The sequence below is a fragment of the Prenolepis imparis genome, unplaced genomic scaffold (assembly GCF_030444845.1).
Source record: "Prenolepis imparis isolate NDT839.2.m4 unplaced genomic scaffold, iyPreImpa1.0 SCAF_15, whole genome shotgun sequence".
Classification (NCBI taxonomy): Eukaryota; Metazoa; Arthropoda; class Insecta; order Hymenoptera; family Formicidae; genus Prenolepis; species Prenolepis imparis.
The window spans coordinates 7,190,382-7,215,714 of NW_028141173.1; the positions used below are offsets into that span (position 1 = coordinate 7,190,382).

The 25,333-nt window shown below is 30.8% G+C and overlaps 2 protein-coding genes across 3 annotated transcripts in view; both read right to left on the reverse strand.

Annotated features, from left to right (window-relative positions):
* Ttll5 (Tubulin tyrosine ligase-like 5) overlaps positions 1 to 11,238 on the reverse strand; it is a 48,955-nt gene extending 37,717 nt beyond the window's left edge. For both annotated transcript variants that reach the window (XM_083055117.1, XM_083055116.1), the window contains exon 1: positions 10,984 to 11,238. The gene's annotated coding sequence lies outside the window, so the exon portion shown is untranslated. The remainder of the gene's footprint in view (positions 1 to 10,983) is intronic.
* Positions 11,239 to 16,143: 4,905 nt separating this feature from the next.
* On the reverse strand, positions 16,144 to 24,192 carry Rempa (intraflagellar transport protein rempA). Its single transcript, XM_083055127.1, has 12 exons — positions 23,768 to 24,192; positions 23,394 to 23,641; positions 22,727 to 23,045; positions 22,391 to 22,610; positions 21,654 to 22,235; positions 21,296 to 21,584; positions 21,031 to 21,160; positions 19,877 to 20,368; positions 19,500 to 19,786; positions 19,148 to 19,424; positions 17,527 to 18,431; positions 16,144 to 16,985 (listed from the first exon to the last, which is right to left on the reverse strand). The coding sequence occupies exons 1-12, from the start codon at positions 24,029 to 24,031 to the stop codon at positions 16,673 to 16,675; spliced, it is 4,326 nt and encodes a 1,441-aa protein (XP_082911253.1). The 5' UTR covers positions 24,032 to 24,192; the 3' UTR covers positions 16,144 to 16,672.
* Positions 24,193 to 25,333: the final 1,141 nt, after the last annotated feature.

Genomic DNA, 25,333 nt, shown 5'->3' on the forward strand with positions numbered 1-25,333 from the left:
AGATTAGATGATGATCTGTCTGTTGAAGATTTTTTAACATTAATAAGTGCGCTATTATCTAAAAATGTAAATATATAAATACGTTAAATTTAATTGGTCTTTAATTGCTAAATTTTTTAAATTTTAACTATATTATAATAAATTATATTAAATTGATTTTAATTATATAACAAAGTTTCAATCCAATAAAAATTATAATTGAACTTGATATGTTGATGAAATTTAAATTGATACGTTTAAATATGTTTAAAGTTTTGTTATATCATTTTAAAATTTTCAAAAATTATAGAGGAAAGAAGGAGATTTCGAAAGATATATTTTCGAAAAATCTGATGATTGCGTTGTTATAAAGTAGGCAATCTTATGTATGCAAAATCCAGGCACATCAAATTTTGCTTCAGTTAGAAGATTGTTTCATACTATTGAGAATTTGCATATTTTTTTTATAATTACACATCATATAAAATGTGCTGCATGAGAACTACAAAAATAATTAATTTTGATATATTAGGTGTACAACTTTGCTTCCGCCGTTTTCCTATAGATAGCTTTAGTGGTAAGTAGTGGTCGAAATAAATAGATCATAGACGTCATGCAATAAACTTGGGCATCTGTCAACATAACCCCATAGAAACATTAGTCGATTTGTGTCTGCATCATAAAGTTATTCTCGATTGAAAATGTCAGTTTACGAGCCAAATTCTCGTCATTTGCGGGAGGTTATTCGGTTTGGCCATCGACGTGGAAGCATGGCCGGGATATCCCCATGATTTTCTGCGCTTGGGGTTATCGTAATGAACCCATTTTTCGTCCCCAGTCACAATGCGATGCAGAAATCCCTTCCGTCTTTCAAGCAACTGTTCACAAGCAAACAAACGCCGTTCAACATCTCTCGGTTTCAACTCGTACGGCACCCAATTTCCTTGCTTCTGAATCATTCCCATGTCTTTGAGGCGTTTTGAAATTGCTTGTTGAGTTACTCCCAATGATCATGCCAATTCTTCTTGACTTTGACTCGAGTCTTCATTAAGTAATGCCTCCAATTCTGCATCTTCGAAAACCTTCTCTCTTCCACCGCTATGCCGGTCTTCGACGTGAAAATCACCGTTCTTGAAGCGTTGAAACCACTCACGACACGTTCTTTCACTAATAGCGGCCTCACCATAAGTATTTGAGAGCATTCGATGAGCCTCAGCCGCAGATTTCTTCATATTGAAGCAGAAAATTAAAACCTCCCGCAAATGACGAGAATTTGGTTCGTAAACTGACATTTTCAATCGAGAATAACTTTATGATGCAGACACAAATCGACTAATGTTTCTATGGGGTTATGTTGACAGATGCCCAAGTTTATTGCATGACGTCTATGATCTATTTATTTCGACCACTACTTACCGCTAAAGCTATCTATAGGAAAACGGCGGAAGCAAAGTTGTACACCTAATATGTCAAGGTCAAGCTCTTCTGTATCAGTGTTAAATAATCACTATTGAAATAAATATACATGATGTTAAATAGTATTTACTTTTCTTAATATATATATACATCTGATTTAATATTTTCAATTCAGATATAAAGAACGTGCATTTAAAAAATATATATATAATAGTATACAGTTTGCAATGTATACATAGTTTTTCTTACAAACAAATATATATTTGTTTTATTAAACTAATTAAACTAATTAAGTTATCTTATTATTTTGTGCATAAAAGTATTAAAATAATGTGATTAAAAAATGAATATTTTACAAAATGTTTTACAAAATATTTTATTTTTATATATTGAACTATATCAGATTAACGTAAAATATTTCATAAGTTATTAAATTGCCTTTCTATCTTGTCTTTTTACTATTCCGAATCAATTTAATAAAATGGAAAAGTATTATTAAAAAAAGATATAATTAATTATAAATAAAAGATATAGTTTTCCAATGCATAGTTATACACTCGTAAAAAAAACTATCGCAACACGTAATTAATATCAAAATTTAGCATAAATTCAAATAAGCGTATCTCCGCGAAAAATTGTCGTATTTCAAACATTTTTTTTTGTTTTAAAGGGTAAAGTCTCTACTTTAAGGAACTTTCGATTTTGATTTTAGTCTTTCCCCCTTTCTCCATCCCTTTAAAAGAAGGGACGTGTTTTTTTTTCAAAAAATTGCATAGTTTAACGAACTCTACGAAGTGTACTAAATTTTTTTCGCAAATATCATCATAACTATCGTAAAATATGGACTTTTCTCTACAAATTAAAAAAAAAATTGAATACCTTACGATTTTTTTTCGCGAAGTTACGGCGTATCAAAGTTACCTATGCATTTTTGCCTATATATATTCAATTACCGCCAACATTAGCATTACCCGATGGGCACTACGGGGAGGTTGCTGGTCGGATTTTGCCCATCGTGTGTGTGTGTGTGTGTGTGTGTTGGGGCAGGGATATGTGTTCGTATTTAAAATTATATAATAAAAGTATATTTCTGCCTCGTCTTCGGATGACCTCTTGCAGGCGCTCACGCATATTAATGCAGGCTCTAATTGTGGCTTGCAGAATTTCGAACCATATTCGATGTAGGGCTGCTTCCAATTGCTGGAAATTGGTTGGTAGTCTTTCAAAATCATGCTGCCATCTTTCCATAAAAGGTCATCCGAAGACGAGGCAGAAATACCCAATTTTAAATACGAACATATATCCCTGCCACAACACACACACACACACACACACACACACACACACACACACGATGAGCAAAATCCGACCAGCAACTTCCCCATAGTGCCCATCGGATAATGCTAATGTTGGCGGTAATTGAATAGATAGGCAAAAATGCATAGGTAACTTTGATATGTTGTAACTTCGCGAAAAAAAATCGTACGGTATTCAATTTTTTTTTAATTTGTAGAGAAAAGTCCATATTTTACGATAGTTATGATGATATTTGCGAAAAAAATTTAGTACACTCCGTAGAATTCGTCAAACTATGCAATTTTTTGAAAAAAAACACGTCCCTCCTTTTAAAGGGATGGAGAAAGGGGGAGAGAATAAAATCAAAATCGAACGAAAGTTCCTTAAAGTAGAGATTTTACCCTTTAAAACAAAAAAAATTTTTTTAAATACGACAATTTTTCGCGGAGATACGCTTATTTGAATTTATGCTAAATTTTGATCAAGAGACACGGTAGTGTCTCGCGCCAAGTCTACTGAGCATAGCTTTGCGTAGCGACTGCGAGGCATGCCGTGTGTATTATACGCGAGTCGGACAGTTGAGAGTATCATATATTTCTGATACGCAATAACGGCTGATGCGATCGAGTTCTTACTGAGCTCAATCGATAGATTGAGTTTAAATTATATTATATAATAAAAGTGTCTTTACTTTTTCTCTATGTGCTTTGTAAACGGAAATATAAAGTTTGATTTTCTAAAAAATTGACTCAAGTTTTGGTCGTCATCATCGACCTTCTCAATGCGCATGTACCAGAAAATGTCCAGTTCGAGCATTCATTGCAAGACAGCGTTGATGTCGCTCCATGAATGTTATTTATTTAGGTTATCAGTTTTGACATATTTTGACATATTTTGATATTTTGACACATAGGTTCAGTTTTGATGTAAATTAAATATAATAAATAACGTAAATAGAAAAAGTTAAACCAATACCGACCAAACTAGTCCACACACATCTACTGGTTAAAAAGGTCTTCTTCGTTCTCGCCTATAATGGTGAGTTTGTATTTTTACGAGAGAAATTTTTATTTATTATATGAGAGAAGTAGAGCTCTCAATGATAAAAATATCGGGTAAATGTGTATTATAACGGCAACCTCTCCGTTTTTCTTGTAACTTTTATATTTTGTTTATTTTGGTCTTTAAATAAGATTCTGAGAAGGAAAATCGTCGCTCATGTTCCATTTATTTGTAATTAATTTTTTTTAATTTCTCGATGTCAGTAAGTAAAAAAATGATAATTTATGATATCTCTCTCTCTCTCTCTCTCTCTTTTAAAGCAGAGAATATTTGTTAAGTTGTCGTAGAAAAGTATTTATACAATTTTATGTTATTGACAACAAATAAAAATATTCTCTGCTTTAATCAAAATCACAAACTGTTTTCTGTGGGAATAGTAATTTTATTATATTTAAAAGAATATATTAAATTTTAATCCATTTAAAAATTATTAAAATTTAATATATTCTTTTAAATATAATAAAATTACTATTCCCACAGAAAACAATTTGTGATTTTGATTAAAGTAGAGAATATTTTATAATTATCAGTTTGTGTTCTTAGTTAAAGCAGAGAATACTTTTATTTATGTTGTCAATAACATAAAATTGTATAAATACTTTTCTACGACCACTTAATAAATATTCTCTGCTTTAAAAGAGAGAGAGAGAGAGAGATATCATAAATTATCATTTTTTTACTTACTGACATCGAGAAATTAAAAAAAATTAATTAAAAATAAATGGAACATGAGCGACGATTTTCCTTCTCTGAATCTTATTTAGAGACCAAAATAAACAAAATATAAAAGTTACAAGAAAAACGGAGAGGTTGCCGTTATAATATACATTTACCGCCGACTGCAATGTACGAAATTTTAACGCGTTCACAATTAGTCTCTTTTTTAATATTAATTTTGTAGTCTTTCCTACATGCGAAAGGGTATTCGCGTGTATGTACAATTGAATTATTTGCTAGAAATATTTTTAACGCTCTTTTTGAAATAAACAAATATTGTAGAATTGAGCACAACTATATATACATGCAAGTTTTTTAAATTTCGCGAATAACTTTCAAAATTGAAATTCTAAAATTGAAATTCTAAAATATAAAAAACTATAAGTCTTAGAATATTTGCCTTCTTAATTTCTGTCAAAAATTATTATAATCGAAGATAAGGTGTTATGACATATTATATACAACATAGAACTATTTTTATATTTTTAACGTATTATTATTTTATAATTTAATTAGCAAATTAACGTTTTATTAATATTTTTGACAGAAATCAGTTTATTAAAACGTTAATTCCTAATTAAGTTTTGAAATAATGTGTTATAAAAATTAAAATAATATATTTTAAATAATATACATGTTATAATACTTTAAACTTGGTTAATTTTTTTGACAGTTATCAACTGATTTCTATCAACAAACTTTATATTATTTTTTTGAAAATATAACTCTTTTGAATGTAAAATTGTAAGCGCTTAACGCGCGCTTGTTTTGGTCTAGTAAAATAAAAAACGTAAAGAAAAAATCATACGAATTTGATAATAACTCATATCTTTGCTTCTTTGTTTAAAAATGTATAAATAAATATATACTACAAAAATGAATATCATTAAAAAAACTTTTACCTTTTTAAAAAAAGGTAAAAAAAGGGCGCCAAGTCCACACGCCATGTGAAAAAGTGTTATACAAAAAAGTGTTTTTAAATTATTGTAAAAAAACTTAATATTTCTAAAAAAAATAATGATCAAAAAATTGCGCCAAATAAATAAAAATTTATGTTTTATAAAAAATTTATTTGTTTTATTATTTTAAATATTTAAAGAAAGTTACTCAGCCAAATATAAATGTGTATTTTGCAGATTATTATCTGATCTGATATAAAATTTATCACAGAATCATCTTTGTATTTTTAAGAATGATGCATCTGCACAGTCAAAACGATTTAGACCCGGTATTGAAACAATTAAAATGACGAACAAAAACTTGGCGTGCCCGGGTCGGGGCATTAAAAATTAAATATTTTAAAATTAAATTTGACATGCAATCTTCAAGTATCTGCATATAAATAAAATATATATATAAAATTAATCACAAATACATAATCTTAGCATAATATAGCATAAAATGTAAAATATCAACAAATTAATTAAAATTCTAGAATTTAATGTAAGAATATATTTCAAGCTTAACAAATAAAGTTTGAAATATAAAATTATAAGAGAGTAGCGCAATTACATCGTTCAATGTGAAATATTTTTAAAAAATTTAAGAAATCTTACTTTAATTATTACTTTACAAATTATTACTTTAAAAAACAAATTTTATAAATTAATTTTTAAGCAATCTTATTACGAAATTTATGTCATTTTAGTGCCCCGACCCGGGCACGCCAAGTTTTGTTCGTCATTTTAATTGTTTCAATACCGGGTCTAAATCGTTTTGACTGTGCAGATGCATCATTCTTAAAAATACAAAGATGATTCTGTGATAAATTTTATATCAGATCAGATAATAATCTGCAAAATACACATTTATATTTGGCTGAGTAACTTTTTTTAAATATTTAAAATAATAAAACAAATAAATTTTTTATAAAACATAAATTTTTATTTATTTGGCACAATTTTTTGATATCATTATTTTTTTTAGAAATATTAAGTTTTTTTACAATAATATTAATTACGTGTTGCGATAATTTTTTTGACGAGTATATATTAAAAAAAAATTTTTTTTGTAAGGTATGTCAAAAAATTCAAGTATTTTTTCTGTATTATTTTTTCTATTTTTAACTGTGAGAAACTTAATGGAGTATCTCTTTGGATCACTTTATATACATATATCTTGATATATATCTAATATTAATTGTTAGCACATTCTCATTGACATATACAGGGTGTCCCAGAATGATGGGGACTAAATTCGTGTGCAGATTCCTAGGATCATTTGGAGACGATTTTTCCTCAGCAAAAATGTCGAGACACCAATAATTTTCGCGTTATAAGCGATTGAAAATAAAGGGTTTTTTGCAAACTAAGCCTTGTGGAAATAAACTAATAATAAATTCACATTCTTCAGTTAATTTCAGGTAGAGTTTACTTTAATAGAATTTTTATTTAAGGCTTAGTTACAAATATACATGATGGCAAAAATTGGAAACATGCAAAAAATAATGACCTCCCTCGACATTTTCGCTGAGGAAAAATCGTCTCCAAATAATCCCAGGAATCTGCACACGAATTTAGTCCCCATCATTCTGGGACACCCTGTATATGTTTATTTCATTATAAGTTTTGTTATAACTTTTTTATTTAAATGTTTCTTTCACATAATATTTAAGTAATTTTTATTTAACGCACAATCATAAAAATTACTTTTTAATAACAGTAAAACATGACGATACATTTCGGGATTGTCTCGATTGCACTCCAATCGGACACGAAGATATTTCCTGATCGTAATCCCGATCACAAACACGTAATATGTTAGCAAATTAGCAATAAATTTACTTAGTTAGAAGTTAATAGCAAATTGGTATCAGTTATGTCCACGTTTTGCTTGTGATCTACTGATAAAACCTGTTCATAAAATCTGATAGGAGATTTTGATAACAGAAATCGAGCGGAATCTACAACTCTTAGCCGTTTAAATAAAATAATAACATAGATCATTTGTGAAAGTTCTTAATATTTGATTCAATCTCATGTTATATATGTATACATAGTTAGACAGTCATCTGTTTGAATAGATTTTGCCAATAAGTGTCTGCTATAAATTTTTGTTAGCGGAAAGGCTACAAATTTAGTACAGACAGAGAGTCTGTTAATCTCGATTATGTCGATAAACTATCAGCAGAATAATAAAACTGTAATAAAGCCTGATGCTAATGCTGCCAATCTGCCATCAGATTGCGCGCACGCGCAGATCTTGTTCGTCAGCTTCTGTTTCTGATCTAGAGGCCTAGATTCTAGGCCTTTATTGCGATCTGTCAGGTTCTGTGAGCAGACTCCGATAGATCAAGCCTAATATGGACATAATTGATGCCATTTGCTAGCAACTTCTGAATAAATCTGTTGCCAATCTTATATTGCAATAATGCTGTATTACAGTTGTTACATTATTGTAACATTGCAACTTAATACATATATTATTATAATTTTATATATAACGTTATATTATTTATTATTACATATATCATTGACACAAATATAATATTTACTGAGAAGTATTATCGATACGATAAATAACCTATTAATTGTATACTTTTCCTCTCATAAATGTAACATTTAATTTAAAGCATATGTTATATCGTAATTATATCTTTAGCAAATTTGATTAATTAAATAATAAAATAAAGATAATTTAATTTAATTTATAAAAATAGTTAGGATATAATTTATATGGGAAATTAAACATCTAGTTTATGCTTCAAATAAGAAATAAACAGATAATTTCTTATTTAGCCTACCATTGCAGTTCCAAACAATCATTTAATATTGTGAATTCTCTGTTAGTCTTATATCAGATATGAACAGAAATTTAAAAAAACTGATGGAAATAGTTATAATTATATTTTTTATTTTAATAAATGCGCTTTGCAGTCTTTAAATCCACTTCTAAGAATACGAAAAAATATATGTTGAATAGAAATAAGTCAAGGAATTATTGAATCAAATATTAAAAGCCTTTAAATATCGATCTATGTTACCTATTTGGTTCAATTTACACTTGAATTTACATCATCAATCTGATATCACTCAAACTATTACATTGCACAAATCCATCTTGATTTTTGTCACCATTCTGCTATGTCTACTTCGAACAAATCCTGCACAATTTCTGTTGCTGATTTGCTATCAAGTTATATATCAGCAGATTCCATTAGGGTATTATTGTCTAATATGAACAGATTTTGCATGCAATTTACAGTCTTTTTTGCCAACAAAATTTGTATAGCAAGATGTTTCGTAAAATCTTTTCGATTTAATTATTTGAGCTGAGTCGTCTCACAGACGAATAATTTTATAAAGGATTTTATAGTATCAAATGAAATACAGCCTACATTAAGGCAGTGTAACTTTAAAGGCAAAAATATAAAAAAATATAAAATTTAACTTAAACATAATTAACTTAATCTAATGTAAAAACATTAATATGACGTAGAGTGTAGAGTACATTTTTTTTACTTTCCATTTTATTAACTTGAGTAATTATTCATTAAGTAATTATTCAGTTTTGCATTCAATTAATTAATCATCATATCATTTTTGCTCTAAAGCAATTTTAATAAAAAGTACTCTTATGTTCAAAATACTAAATTGATCAATATATACATATTTATTAATTATTATTATATATAATTAATTATTATAATTATGTTCCCATTTGCATATACGTGCATGTATATAAATATTTATAGAAAAATAGATATTTATAAAATTATATAATAAGCGCATTTAATGAATATACACATATATACAGAGAAACATTTCAACTTTTTTTCTATTAGAATTAAAATTTAAATTCGTAAGAAATTTAAAAAATCAGAAAAATTAAATCAAAATTTTCCAAAAATGATATACATATGTTTAGAATAAAATAAAATTAAATTAAATTATATTAAATATAATTTGGGATATTTGCCTGTTACACTTTTCACGATAGGAAATCTATAAACTCTTATCTCTTGTCTCTATCATAAAAAAATCTTTTTTAATATAAAATTCTCAAAAAAGAAGATTAAAAACGGAAAATATTGTAATGTAATAGCCTTCTCGCTTAGGTTTTGAATTAAAATTATTGCATGTGCACATATAATATAATGACATTTCAACATAACATTTCGCGTTATTTTTTTTGTTTTATAATATGAAAATATAAAATAATATAAAAATGAACACAGAAAGTTAATTAATTAAATTCTAAAACTGGAGGAAACCCACTTTCAGAAAACCTACTTAATTAAGTATTGAAAAATATATTCGTATATTTTATAATTTCATTTTCCAGAAACTCTAACACGTTCTATGAAATACATGCAAATTTTTCAATATATTTAGATATAAAATTTTATAAAATTTTTACTCACATATTTTTGAAAATATTTATATATTTATTGTAAAAAAAACGGTAAAAGTAAATATACATGTAATATATGTTACAGTCATAATACACTATGCAAAAAAAAATTTTTTTTCACTTTTTCTTTCAGAAAAAATAGAAAATTTTCAAATTGCTATAACTTTGTCAAATTTATTAAATTAATAAGACTAATAAGAAAGCATATATTATAAGAATAACAGTTATAATAATAGTATCTTTTATAATAGTTATACTAATAGTATATTTAAGTAAAAATTGCAATTACTTAAGAAAGTGATTTTTTATTTTTTTGCGTAATATATATTTATAACAATTTACATCGAATTTTTTTTATTAATGTATCTATATTTCTTTAAATATATACTTCCGTGAAAAGTAACTGTCCTTGCTTTCACGCTTTCTAATTTCGAATTTAATTATGCAACACATATAGAGCACTTTTTAATTATTTATTAGTAACTTGGTTTAATTATTTAATAAAAGTATCTTTAAATTATAACTATGTTTATATTACTATCTGTTAAATTAATATTAATAAATAAAAACTAGAATTGTTATATATAAAAAGTATTATAAAGTTATATATATAAAAAATATATAAAATATTTGTAAGCAATAGTAGACAAAGAAATTATAATTTATAAAATAACTCGCAAGGTGTATTTTAAATATGTTAGTTCTTAAATACAGGCCAAAGCAATTAAAAGGGGGAAAAAAATCGTTGCAAGTGCTATATTAATATCGCTCGCGTGTGAATCTCGAAAAATAGATTAGCATCTGTGAAGGTTTTTTTAACATGAAAATGCAAGTGGAATATTTTTTAAATAATGCGATTAATAATCATTATCATACGATTATTAACTATTACATTAATAATTTATTTAGTCACACGTATATATAAATAAAAATAAAATCGTTAAGAACAGCACTTCCTTGACGTTCCGTCATTCTAAGAAATCATTATTAGATCGATCGTGTTTAATAGCAACTCTGTTGAATTGAAGAATATAAGGTGTTTATAATAATATTGACAGATATGACAATAAGCTAATGTATTGCCGCATTTGCTTGTCAGAAATGTTAATGAATAAGAAATGAATAAAGAAATATTAATATATGCAATTGATTGATGCTCACCGTGATATGCTCCGATAATATTGACTTTCATTGCCTGTCGATTTTATCCTTCGTAAGTCGACGCATCGCGATGATGACCTCCTCATTTTATGACATTTAGACACAAATCACGACCGGTACTAACCGTAGCCATATCATATATGGAAAGCACAACTGCTTGTTTCTATATCAATCGAACGCTAAATTAATGCCTAATGTACAAACGGCGACGAAAGTTGGAGTCGAGAGTCGAGCGGAGTCATGTCACATCATGGAATGAGGAGAACTGGAGAAAGCATATGTGAGCGTCGTGGATAAGGGGTATGATTCCAAAAACGTAAGGGGAATCAATTGTCGCCATCTTGGATGGAAACGCTCATTGATTGGTGATTATTGGAAAAGCGGTAGTTGCCTAGGTAACGCTGATGCATTCAAATATATAAAACGAGAAATAATCGAAAATGAAACAGAGTTAGAAAATTAGGAATTATTGTTTCTTTTTCTCATATAGTTGGCCCATTAATTCCTATTTTTTTGCATTGCATTACACACGAGCTTATTTTCTTTCTATTTTACTTAGAAAATTAATATTTTGCAAAGAATGTGTGCATATATGTATTATATATGTATTATATATGTAAGTATTATAGCACCACACTAAAAAAAGATACCTGTGAATGATTTATACTTTATTATTATTTCTATTTCTATTATTGTACAAATATTATAAGAAAAATTATGTAATTATAGCACAAAAACAAAATGCTACTTTTATTTTACGGAAATCGAGGAGAAGATAAAGACAAGGTAATTAAGTCATATGTAATGAATTTGAAAATGTGTATACAATTATTTTTTATTTGCGCATAACTTATACATATATTAATATATTATAATATATTACAATGATATATATTTTTTTAATAATATACAGGGTGGCCAAAATAAAACGTGACAAATTTTTATCTCTAAAAATATTGTTTCTAGAGAAAAATGTTTCAAATAAAAGTTGTAGGATTTTGAGGGGGGAAGAAGTTGGCGCTACTGACTTTTTTCTAAAGGGTGATTTTCAAGGTCATTTGAAGGTCATTTATGTTTTTTTAAATAGAACCACTATATTTTTTTAAAATAAATCGATTCCTCGCAATATTCTGCATAAAAAGTTATAAGGGTAAGATAGTCGATCGTTCGATCGTTTCATTTAGCAATTTTTAGTTTTATTTTGCAATTTTTTTAACTGTTGCCGATAACATTTTTGACTTGATTTTTTCAAATTGTACGAATTTCTCTTATTGTGTTGACTTGATTAGTTGATCCGGAGATGATATTGATCGAGAATATCATTAGAAATTTTTTTATATGTGATATATTTTTATATCTGTAATAACATTAATACAAATTAATATTTATAAACAATAATATTATATATTAATACATTTTATTTCCTCTACGTATAAGCATACATGGTATTTTGTGATTTGTAAAAGGTTTCAAATATAATACGAAAAATCAGTAGCACATTTATTATATAAATAAGTAGCATAAAATTACAAATTCAGATTCTATTCGTGAATTAATGTACTATATTTAGTCTATCTTTTAGTACATATACATGCTCTGTCAGAAAAGAATGAGATTAAATATATGTAGCTAAAGAGTGCTTTCCACGATGCTACTTTTATTCGCTTTGAGCAAGCTTCTTAATTCGCCAGCGAATTCGCTGATAAAAACTTCTTCTAGACGCTCGTTTTTTATTCGCTAGCGTCTAAAATTTTGAATTTGCGGCGTCTAATATTCGCTGCGTCTGTCTGCGCTAAAGTTGAACATGTCCAACTTTAACGCTCTCGTCAAGCGAATAACTGGGCGACTTTAGCAGCAGCGTCAAAAAACGCTCCGTGTAAAGATGGTAGCGAATGAATAAACAGGCGAGTAGCGAATAATTCGGCATCCTGCGCATGTGCTAGATGGCCAACTGACGTTTTATTATCCAGGAGACGTACATACATGCGTGTGTTTGGTACAATAATATTTTCTTATTATTTTTTTTTTTTCTTATTCCTTGAAGAGATTGTTTGAGGCACCCTGAACTAGTCTCCTACTTATCCATTTTCGTACCCATATTCTTCTTTTTTTCTTCTGGTTTATTGCAGAATTATAAATTTCTACTTGAAGAGCTCGAGCACAAAGCACAACAGCGGCTTGAAATAAATCATTTCGAGATGCCATGTTTGTTGAGGCTGGCCGTCCCCAAAAACAAAATTTTTGCCAAAACGCTTGCGACTTTATTTTTTTTTATCAGCAACGTGTAAATGATTTAACGCTAGCGACTTCGTCAACCAGAAATTCGCTTTGGAAGAGCGAAAAGCTGGCGACAAAAGAACCCAGCCACAAGCGTCAAAAGTAGCATCGTGTAGAGCACCCTTAAATGAGAACGAGATTAAATATAAAAATATAACTGTACAGAAATATATTATACTTCTATTAGTTATATAATTTCATCAATTAAGTATCATTATCAAATCTAATGAATCAATATATAATTACTAATACATGAAACAGCATTATTTTTTAGTATAATAAAAAAAAACCGCGCACGATTTATCAATGTATTTTCTAATCTAAAAATTTTTTGAAGAAACTCTGTTGCATACTTTGAGACTTCTTCGATCGTCTTTTAATCCTAAAATGCATTTAGTCATGCGCATCACGTTTTTCTTTTATCTTATAGGAAATCCATGCAAATAAAATTATATGTTATACTAATAAAAATGCAGACAGAAAGTTTAAGAAACGAAAAATTTAAGGTATTAATATAATAATACGCAAAATAAAGTATATTTAATTTACAAATAAAAATGTAAATAAAATATTTTTAAACTTTATTAAAATATATACGTAATATGCGGTCACATCAATATCAACTCATATATAATTGTAATAATATACAAAATAATAATTTTTTATACATATTATATTGTATAAATTTCTACGTGTATGTTTATAAGAATCAAAATATGTGCGAACAATGTTTAAATAATTTAAATTACTTACAAATGATGTAAGTATTAGCCTCATTTTTCGAAGTCGATTGAACTCGACAACGCGAGGTTTTATTTTTGCATTGTTTTGCATAATGCACTGAGATATTTTCAATAATACACTTTTCGGCTTATACTGTCGCATACTGTCGACATTACATTGACTAAACTGTTTAATCAATGTTAAGCAACACCAACGATTTTTTATCGATTAAACTTTAGTTGAGGACTCGCGCAACTCGATCAACAGCCATGTTTCAAGATGCAAAAAGAATAAGACTTTCGCTTTCGCACTACTTTATCTTTAGAAAAAAGGGCGATACCTATTGTGTTTATACACTACTAAACTAAAAGGGAATAACCTTTTTTAATCTTAAAAATTATGCTATTTTCAAACCGCTGAAACTCGGCGAAAAATCATCGTAGACTAAAAATTAAAAACACATTTTGAAGCTTCAAATTTCAACTTTAACGCAGATGAATCGGTGATTTAAAAAAATTTTTTTATCTTTCCTATACTTTAAAAAAAGGATACGTTATTTTGTTCCTTAAAATTACGTATATTTGACACTCATCTGCATCTCGATAAAAAAATTTTTCTCGAAAAATTCTACTCAAGTCTTTTTATACAACATATTTTATTTACAAAACGCTATTTTTACAATTTTCCTACGATTTTTTTTTTTTTTATCGAGTTACATCGATTTTGTAACTAAATCTGTATTTTTCAGAACAAGAAAAAAAAATTTTGTAAAATCACCGACAGCGCGTTTAAAATTGACACTTCAAGCTTCAAAATGCTTTTTTAATTTTTTGTCTACAATTATTTTTTGCCGATTATCGATATTATTTCTAAAAAATAGGTTAAATTTAGTTTCAAAATCAATATAATTTGGTCCAAAAAAAAATCGTAAAAAATATAGCGTTTTGTAGGCAAAATGTTGTAGTTTGTAGTTTATAGAACATTTTTCGAGAGAAATTTTTTATTCAGCTGCTTTAAGGGGCAAAACCATTTGTTTTTAGCACAGAACAAAGAATAATTACACAATTTTGAAACACCACCGATAGCGCATTAAAGTTAAAACTGCAAGTTTAAAATGCTTCTTTAATTTTTTGTCTACGATGATTTTTCACCGAGTATCGATATCGTATCTAAAAAATATAGGTTTACTTTCAAAATCATGTAATTCGATAAAAAAAAAAAATCGTAGGAAAATTTTTAAAATAGTGTTTTGTAGGCAACATGTTTGTAATTTATAAAACATGAGCAGAATTTTTTGAGAAATTTTTTTCGGGATGCAGAATATCAAAAAAAAATGTAATTAAGACTCTTGGGTTTTCGCCGTGGCCATGTTAGATTGTGACGTCAGAGGCAAGAAAACACACGCTGAAAATTCTAAAATGCCATTTTTAAATGAAAAGATATTTCGATGAAACACCATAATATTTTAGATGGCTTTAGCACACTTTTAAAATACGTCGAAAATTATTCTCTTTTTGCTTGATAGATAATCAACAACCGTAAAATGATAATGATATATCAGACTTTATTATATATACGGAATGACTGCGCATATGTGTAAAGACGGACTGGGCCTCATATTCAGTCATTTTACAGCTGTTGATTGATTATAAAAAAAGAGAAAAGGATAGTGTGCTAAAGCCATCTGAAGTGTTGTTTCATCGAAATATCTTTTTATTTCAAAATGGCATCTAAGAACATTTAGCGTGTTTTCTCGCCTTTTTGACGTCATAATTCCAACATGTTCGGCGAGGATCCAGGAGTCTTAAGGAACAAAACAATGTGTCTTCTTTTAAAGCATAGAACGGAAAGAAAAAAATTTGTAAAAACCACCGATTCCGGTTTCAGTTGAAATTTCAAGCTTCAAAATGCTTTTTTAAATTTTAATGTACGATGATTTTTCACCGAGTTACAGCGATTTGAAAATAACAATTTTTAGGATAAGTGTTCTCTATTTTTTTATTATACAAATTTCAATATCCTTATTGTAAAAGGCTTATGATCATCTACATTGTCATCAAGTCTTAATAAAAAGTTAATAATTATTTACTTGCGCAAATTAATTATTATTGTGATTATAATCTAACTTGATATTTTTTATTATTTTTATTTTGGATCTGGCGCTCGTTAAAATAAATAGTTTTTAAAGTAGTTACAAATTCACCTTCCAGATCTCAGTTTAATCATTTTTAATGTTTATGAGTTTAGGAAAATAGAGATGGGATTATGTACAAGAAAAGAATCGTGTGGAAACAGGATGTGACAATTGTAGATATACATATAACGCAATGTTTTACAAGCGTGCAGCAATAGACAATGTATGTATTTGGATGCTAAAAACAAATATATAGATCTTCACTAAATTTACTTTACAAAAATATCGTAAAACTATATAAGGACGGACTAAACTAATCTAGTTAAGCATTTTATATACAAATTCTATTGCAGGTATAATTGCTTTTTTATTTATTATCTCTAGTGCTTTTCTTTTCCACCCGCACATGTAATGGTTTAAACATGTGTCTACTCTATCTCTATTAGATACATTATCCTATTTTTCTCTCTCTCTAATTTTATTATTTTATTATTATTATTTAATTCTTTATATATTAATTTTCTAATTTGAAATATTAATTTTTTTAATGAAGCTTTATTCTCCTAACAGCTCTTCAATTCCATCATCCTTATCGGAACTGTCCTGCTGTTGCACCGTCATTTTATACCCTAATTGCTCAAGAAGATTTACGTTAAAGTAATAACTCAAATTAATTCCTGGTACCAAGCGTTTCAATTCTTCAATGGTAGCCCAAGCTTTCTCAGTGTTCCCTATATTGGCATAATGCTGTGTAATTGTCGCGAATAAATCGCCGCGACGCACCGATTGTTCCAGATTGGGTCCTTGGGAATCTAGTAAATATCGAACCTGTTGCATTGCCGTCTCCGTCTCGCCTCTCTCAAATAATCTGAGTAATAAGAAGTAAAGAAATACTTGAATATACGGAGAAGATATATTTTTATATTTTATAGTTAAGATTCCTGGGTCCTCGTCGCGGTCAACTATCCTTTTCTCTTTATAATCATTCAACAGCTGTAAAATAATTGTAATATGAGGTCCAGTCCGTCTGGTCTTTGCACATGCGCAGTCATTCCGCGTGACAAAGTCTGATATTTCACGATCATTTTACGGTTGCTGTTGATTGACTGTGAAGGGAAAAGAGAGAGAATAGTTTTCGAGGTATTTTAAAAGTGTGCTAAAGCCATCTGAAATATAGTGTTTCATTTTTTCATTTAAAAATGGCATCTAAGAATTTTTAGCATGTGCTTTCTCGCCTCTGACGTCACAATTCCAACATGGTTGGCGAGGAACCAGAAGCCTTAAAATGCTATTAATGTAGGAATATAAATAATGGGAAAAATTGCCATTATTTATAAATAAGAATAGACAATAATAAACTGATAATAATATAATATCTACAATATCTATATAATAAGATACTTGATTACCTTTTAATATCCAAATAACGTTTAATCGTTGACATCCTATTATTGACCAACTCCACCGCTCGCTTGTGAACATCCGGATCACGCGGTGTCGCTACCTTAATTAGACACTTGCTGGCTTGATTCAACGCATCTAGCGCTTTCTCGTAATTCTGAAATTCATCAATCTCCACTTGTGCGCATGCTACATAAAAATTCGCTAACAGATCCATCGCTTTGCCTTTGGAATAGAAGCTAATGATATTTTTCAGAATCTCCGGTTGATTCTGCCAGTCTAAGGACTGCAGATAATTGCCCGCCATGATGTAGATCTCGCTGTTTCTCGATACTTGCGCGAAGAAACAGATCTTCTCGGTATCGCCGGATTTGAGCAACGCTTTCATAGCACGCAGCTTGTTCCCAGCTTGTGTAAATTTTTTCGTCGCAAGGTGGTAGTTTCCTTGATCGAAAGCTATCTCGGCAATTTTCTCAAGCGTATAGATTCTCATATTTTCGTGTTCCGCATCGTCGTCGCTTCTCTTTTCAACAGTCAACTTTTCCGCGAGCTCCTCGCTCAACACGACGTTATGTTGCTGGATCAGCTCTAAGGCTGCCATGTAGTCTTTCCCGGTTGCGAGTAAATCTACCGCTTTGTCGATCTGATCATTTTGCATGAAGTAATCGGCGCACTTGCGAATCAACGCCGGATCGGAATCTGCGTTTACATCCATGATGATTAGCTGCAATGCACTATATTGTCGTGTCCTAAACGCGACGTCTAAAGCTTTATGAAGGAGATTAGCTTTATGGTACAGCATCACCGCGCGATCTGGTTGATTGTTATCCTCGTAGAATTTGGCAACATCTATCTGCGAATGTCGTGGCGCTAAAATAGCCAGTGGCCATAATTCCTCCAGCATGTCATGCTCCTGCAAGATATACAATATATAAACGTTGTGATAATTTTTGATGCAAATTAAAACAAGATGAATATGGCGTAATAAAGTTCTACAGGGTGTTCCATTTTAAATGACGACCTCAAATATCTCTTAAACAAAGCATTTTAAAGAAAAATGTTTCAAACAAAAGTTGTAGAGTTCAATAGGGATCAATAGACGATCTTATTAGATTTTGGATTAGGAGTTTGTTTTGGGTCCAGTAGGGCCCAAGTTAATTTTTTTTAATTAAAACCCCCATTTTTTCAAAATAAAACAATTTTGTTCTTGGTCATTTTTTGCTAAACCCTCTCCAATAGGTTCAAACATTGTTTGAAGTTATTATTATGTAATTCATTATAAAACGTTGATTTTTGGCATACAATCTTAAAAATGTTGAGTTCAAGGAAAAATTATGTTTTTGAGGTTTGAAGGTGACAATCTGATGGTTAGATTTGAATGTTGAGTCCATGTCCCAAGTTAGATCCAATAAGATTCAGGTCAATTTTTTTAATAAAATCAATTTTTTATGGCTCATCCAGGTTCTACCATTGTCTTCAATTCAAACAGTTTTGTGTTTTTGAACGATTAATTAGATTTTGGGTCTGGTATCCAATCATAACTGGTTTTTTTTTAATGCTTCGTTTAAGAGATATTTGAGATCGTCATTTAAAATGGGGCACTCTATATTGTAATATTAAACATTTCACCTTGCATAGTCGAATCGCATTGGTATAAGCTTTAGCAACTGTATAAAAGTGGATCGCCTGTGCCACATTATTCTTTGATTCGTAATGGGCAGCAAGATGATACGCTGATGCGGCATGACCCGTTTTAGTCACTAGTTCGCATACTTCGTCCTCTCTATTGAAGTAACAAAGTAGTCTTGTCATTGACAAAGTATCCTTTGCCTGGTCATAAAGATGCAAGGCAGTCTCCATATCGCCAGTCGACTCGGTGTATTGGGCATGCCAATTTTTAATTTCTCTACGACATTGATATAACTTTGTAATAAATATTTTTTTTTCCTAATTAATGTTTTTTAGTCCGCGCCACACTTACAATTCCTCGGAATTATTGAGATACGCGAGGAGCTCCCGAGGTCTCGTCAAAAGCATTCTGGGTACCTCAAATCGATGGCAATCGGCTTTCGTGTACATATCGATAGCTTCTGCCACTTTACCCTGCTGCTCCAGTGTACGAGCATAATTATAGTAGCTTGTCTTTTCGCGAATCTTATTTTCATTACTGGCTAATTCAATTGCTTCCTTGAACTTGTTCTGGGCTTCGAATAATTGTCCGAGTAGATCCAGACGTTTCGCTTCCCGAAACAAATGTTCAGCATCAGTCTGCGGTTTAGAGAGTTACCGTGTACGTATTTCGAAGAAATTTGCAACATTAATTAACAATATATTTAAATGTACACTTAACAAACTTACATAAAGACCAAGTTCAACAGCCAGTATTCCTACTTTTGCCTCTAAATTCAAAGTATCGTTTTGCATCGCTTCACGTAGAGCCCGTGCAGCATTGGCTTGCTTCATATGACCCAGACAGAGAAGAGCCATATTTAATTGCTTTGTTTTCACGCACATTTTGGCTAAGCTTTTCCAAACAGTCTCATTTTTAATCGATTTAATGGCTTTAAAAGCCTCCTCCATATTCGCCACGCTAATATGATAACTAAAGTCCATTACTGCCTTTTTCGTAACGGAATCGCAGTCTCCCAATTCTTCGAAATCTCTCATTAACAACTGCGTGACCTTGCTGTTTCTATCCAAACTCTTTTCAGAGTTTAGAATAACGATGTATGGCGAATGCACACCTAACAATTGGCAGTTCTCGTCCGCTATCGGTTTCACGTCTTGCACGACAATACCATGGTCTGATGTCGCAAATAATGATACCAATACTACAGGAGCTTGTGTAATCTAAATAAAAAAAATATATTAAACGGATTATTAAGGTTCCTGGCTCCTCGCCGACTATGTTGGAATTGTGACGTCAAAAAGGCGAGAAAACACGCTAAAAATTCTTAGATGCCATTTCAAAATAAAAAGATATTTCGATGAAACAGCACTTCAGATGGCTTTAGCACACTCTTAAAATACCTCAAAAACTATCATTTTCCTTTATAATCAATCAAGCTGTAAAATGACTGTAATATGAGGCCCAATCCATCCGGTCTTTACACATGCGCAGTCATTCCGCATGACGAAGTCTGATATCACGATCATTTTACGGTTGTTGATTGACTGTCAAGGGAAAAGAATAATTTTCGAGGTATTTTAAAAATGTGTTAAAGCCATCTGAAGTAGTGTTTCATCGAAATATCTTTTTATTTAAAAATGGCATCTAAGAATTTCAGCGTGTGCTTTCTCGCCTCTGACGTCACAATCTAACATGGCCGCGGCAAGGACCCAGGAGCCTTAAAATCGATGTAAACTAAAAATTATAATCACATATCAATTCTTTTTAACTCTTTATATAAACTTCCTTATTTAGAACTTATAAATAATAATTTATTTCTATGTAATATATTTATTCCTATATAATAATAAAAAGTAAATATTTTATTTATTTTTTATATTACCTTATTGTCGCCTTTATAGAAGTTCTTAGAATCACGACTTTCCAATTTTTGAGCTCGACATACTAGTAATCTAGGATCCTCCATATCCCAGCAATGCGCTGTAACCAATCTTCCTCTGCATTGTGCAATTCTAAAAAAAGAACCTAAATCTTTTCATGCTAAATTTTTGTGTTTTTACATAATAACATGTATAATTTGTGTATTATTGGAATATATATGGATATAATATGGACAAACAATATGTAGTTTTTTTTGTTCTACTCACAACATGGAGTCGTCGTCAATGATGTCATTTGACTCTCCGAAATCAAACTCATGGACCTGATCACTTTCAATGTCCCAAACGTATAAGATCGAACTAGGCATAAGATTTGCCATTGCGACAGTGATTGAGACGCAGCGGCAATCCGAATTACATCTGGCCTCAATGATTTCGGCAAAGTCACTGATTGCTTCATACGTTGCCATAGCTCGAGTGTGCAGCTTAGCTTCGTGTTTACCCAGGTCCCAGATCTTCAGGATACCATTCAATGAAGCAACAGTCAAATAATGTCCTATAAACAATTACAAAATAATATTTCTAATATTACTTAATTACTCTAGTTTTACTTAAAAATTTGTACTTGTTAATTCCATCGTGATCGGTTCGCCCTCTTCTGGTAAAGTGGGAAGCGTCTGAATGATAGAACCCTCTATAGATCGCAGTTGAATGATCAGCGGAGTCAATACAATCAACGTATGTGCATAGATGAGCATCTTTTCGGTATCACAACTGAAGGTCGCCAATACAGTCGTGTTAAGACTGGGACTTTTGTTAATGCGATTGACAATGATCTGTCTACCGGAAGAGACGGCAACGTATTCTTTTGTAACGGCAATTGCTTGCACTTGGATCTCCGTTTTCAGCGTATAGCTCTGCTCGTCCATCTCGAGCAAAATCTGTGTAGGTGTAAGCTGACTCGCGCAAATACCATCATTGTATACAGCGCACATCGGCTGTTGGCGCAGGATAAACACGTTAGTGATGCAGTTGACGGCCAGAAGGGAATTTCGTGATAAACTGGTGCCCCACATCAATTGTTTCACCGTTCCATGAATCGTGCAACACTCCGGCATGCTCGGCCAAGCGTTCTCATCGCTGTCGGAAGAAGACTTTCGCTTCCACAAATAGATTGTCCCCAGATTAGTACCGGCGGCCAAAGTATCTGAAAAATGCAAATTTAGCTAGTTGTTTTCAAACTTGCTTTTATGAAAATAATAATAATAAAAAATTGTTAAAAAAATTTATATAGGAAAATTAATTCAGATAGACCTGATCTAAGATTTCGAAAATATTGTATTGTTTAACTTTAGTTTTTACCATTGCTTTTGCAGAACGCTAAACTGGTACACATTTCCTGAGGAGTAGCAATGTTTCCGTTGGATGAATCTGGAGGCGACAGAACGTATGTGTCACCCGTATGAAGATCCCAACATCGTATAGCGAGTTCTCCTGTGAGTACTGCCAAAGTGTTTCCACTGATCCAGCATAAAGTAGTGCTAGTAGTACGCGATATATCATTTCTGCTACTTAATTTTACCTAGAACAATATACAGTGCAATAACATATTAATATATGTGGTCTCAAATTTAAAGAATATGATAGTGTCTCAGCAACAATAAGGAGCGAGGACCATACATTAAGTGTAAACAATACCTTGGTTAACTCAGTGAGCTCTCCGCTGATTGAATCTGATTGAAAATGCCCGATATTTAGTCCCTCCGTCATGATGATGATAGAGTCCCTGGTTTGATGATACAATAAACAATATAATGCTGCACCATCGGTACTGAGAACTTCCTTACACTGTCCCTGAGAGTCAACAAAGTATATGATACCATTTGCAGTACTAATATAAAATGAATGATTGTCTCGCTGAGTTGAAATCACTGTTGGTGCAGCGGTTCTTGGACGCCATGAACTGAATAAATCCAAGGCTCTTTCGTCGCCAGCCACTGCTGCCTTTGCCAAGCCACTGTAAACAATTATTCAAAATAAAAAATAAAGAATAAAAAAATTAAATTAATATGGATAAATTTATTTATATGGAATAAATAAGGATTAATTCATCTACAAACATATAGCTTTTACTTGGAACAGTCTTTTTTAAACTCAATCCTTTTAGCAATATTAATTTTTATAGTATAATATTATAATAAAACTTGTATTATGAAAATATATATATATAATCTATACTATATTAAAATTCAATTATCTCATTTATAAAAGATGTCCCATTTCAATTAATTTCACAGATATTAGATTATATCAATTAAAATGGGGCACCCTGTATATATAAATATGTTAATGATGTGTATTATACCTAATGTCAACTGCTGGTTTTGGAGGGTTTGTTCTAAATGCAATTTGTGTAAAAGACTCTTTCAGTTCATGATGGAATGTCATGAAAAGTTGTCCTCTGGAGTCTATTTTCCAGCCAACCAGAGATCCACCAGAATCTGCAGATACTAAGCGACCGCCAAACTGACTCCATTGCAAAATTGTGATGGACTCTCGATGAGGAGTTACTATTACACTGAATTCTTGCGTTCCAGTATCGCCTGGCCATAGCTAATAACAATTTAACGTTTTTTCTTATCTTACAATAATTCTAGAAATGATTCATTGAAATGGATTAATAAAATCATGGATAAAAAATCCTACACTTTCTGTAATCTCTAGTATTGTAATACTAACGCGTAACTCTCCACTCTCCCATCCCGCTGCCAACCATGTCCTCTCAGGATGCCATCCGAGTGCAGTAACTTGTGCTACAATATGTCCTGGTGACTCGATATCTTGGACAGGTTCACCTTGATCATCGTAAATTGTAACAAAGCCACCCTTATCTTGAGAATATGCAGAAACAGCTAACAAGGGATAGTTATTATGCCAAGTTACAAAAGTGTTTATTGAAGCAGCTTCAGGATTTTGCACTCGTATATCAAAATATAAAGTCATTGTTTATCACAGTAAATTATATATATATTAGATTAAAATTTAAATTTTTCGCATTGAGAGAGAGAGAGAGAGAGAGAGAGAGAGAGAGAGAGAGAGAGAGAGAGAGAGAACCTTATTAAATTTTTAACTGTTATATTAGATTTAATTACAATTTTTTAAATATCACTATAGTTTAGAATAAATAAAATTGCACAAATTATTACATTATTGAAAAAAATTTATTTCATATCATTGAATATGTTTGATATGAATATATTTTGATAAATAAAATTCTCTTGTTTTGAATGTAATCAATTTTTACATGTGTATACATATATTGTGTACATACAAAATATGTTGACATATCATTGTCATAGAGACGCATCAAGCCTAATCTACAATGTGCTCTTGTCTTCTTGCTTTCTTGCTTCTTCGTGCTCTGTTTTACCGACAATCTAGAGTTCGTCCACTTTTATCTCAGGCAACAGAAAGAGAAGAAACATCATCGTGAGAGGGCAAAGAACACGAAACAAAAGCAAAGAGCACATTGTAGATTGGGCTTTAAACTATAGCTATCATGATAACTATGAGTACGTTTACACGGCACCCTTACGCTGGGTCCACAATAGGTGATTTAAGCCCTAAGCCTTAAGAAATTGACCAATCACAGTCGAGTTTTCTCCTCATACTTGACTGCGATTGATCAATTTCTTAAGGCTTAGGGCTTAAATCACCTATTGTGGACCCAGCGTTAATCGGGTTTAATAACATCCGTAGTTGTAAGACTGGCCAATCACAGCCGTTCCATTCTTCAGGGAAATGGCTGTGATTGGCCAGTTTTACAACTACGGGTGTTATTAAACCTGATTAAGGGTACCGTGTAAACGTACTCTTTAGCTTTCTCGAAAAAGCTGTACGCTCATTGGATATCGCGCGTCGCGTGTCGCGAAATCGCGCTGGTCTGCAGAAGCCATTATGGCTCCGGCAGACCAGCGCGATTAGCGACACGCGAAATATTGTTTTTTGCTTTTATTTAAGAAACGACGATCTTAGGCCGGTATTCATAGTCGGTTCTTATATTTAAGACTGTCTTAAGTACAATCTTAAGATGTGATTAACCAATTACAGAGCCGTATTTGCATCTTAAAACATTACTTAAGACGGTCTTGAAATGAGAACGGACTATGAATACCGGCTTAACAAACGTTCTAATTAGCATATTCGTGACCAACAAACGATTCCGCATTGATTGAGCCTCTGCAAAACTTAAATAATCGAAATTAAAAGCCGGGGGCTAACTTTGCGGTTATTTCCCTAGAAAAT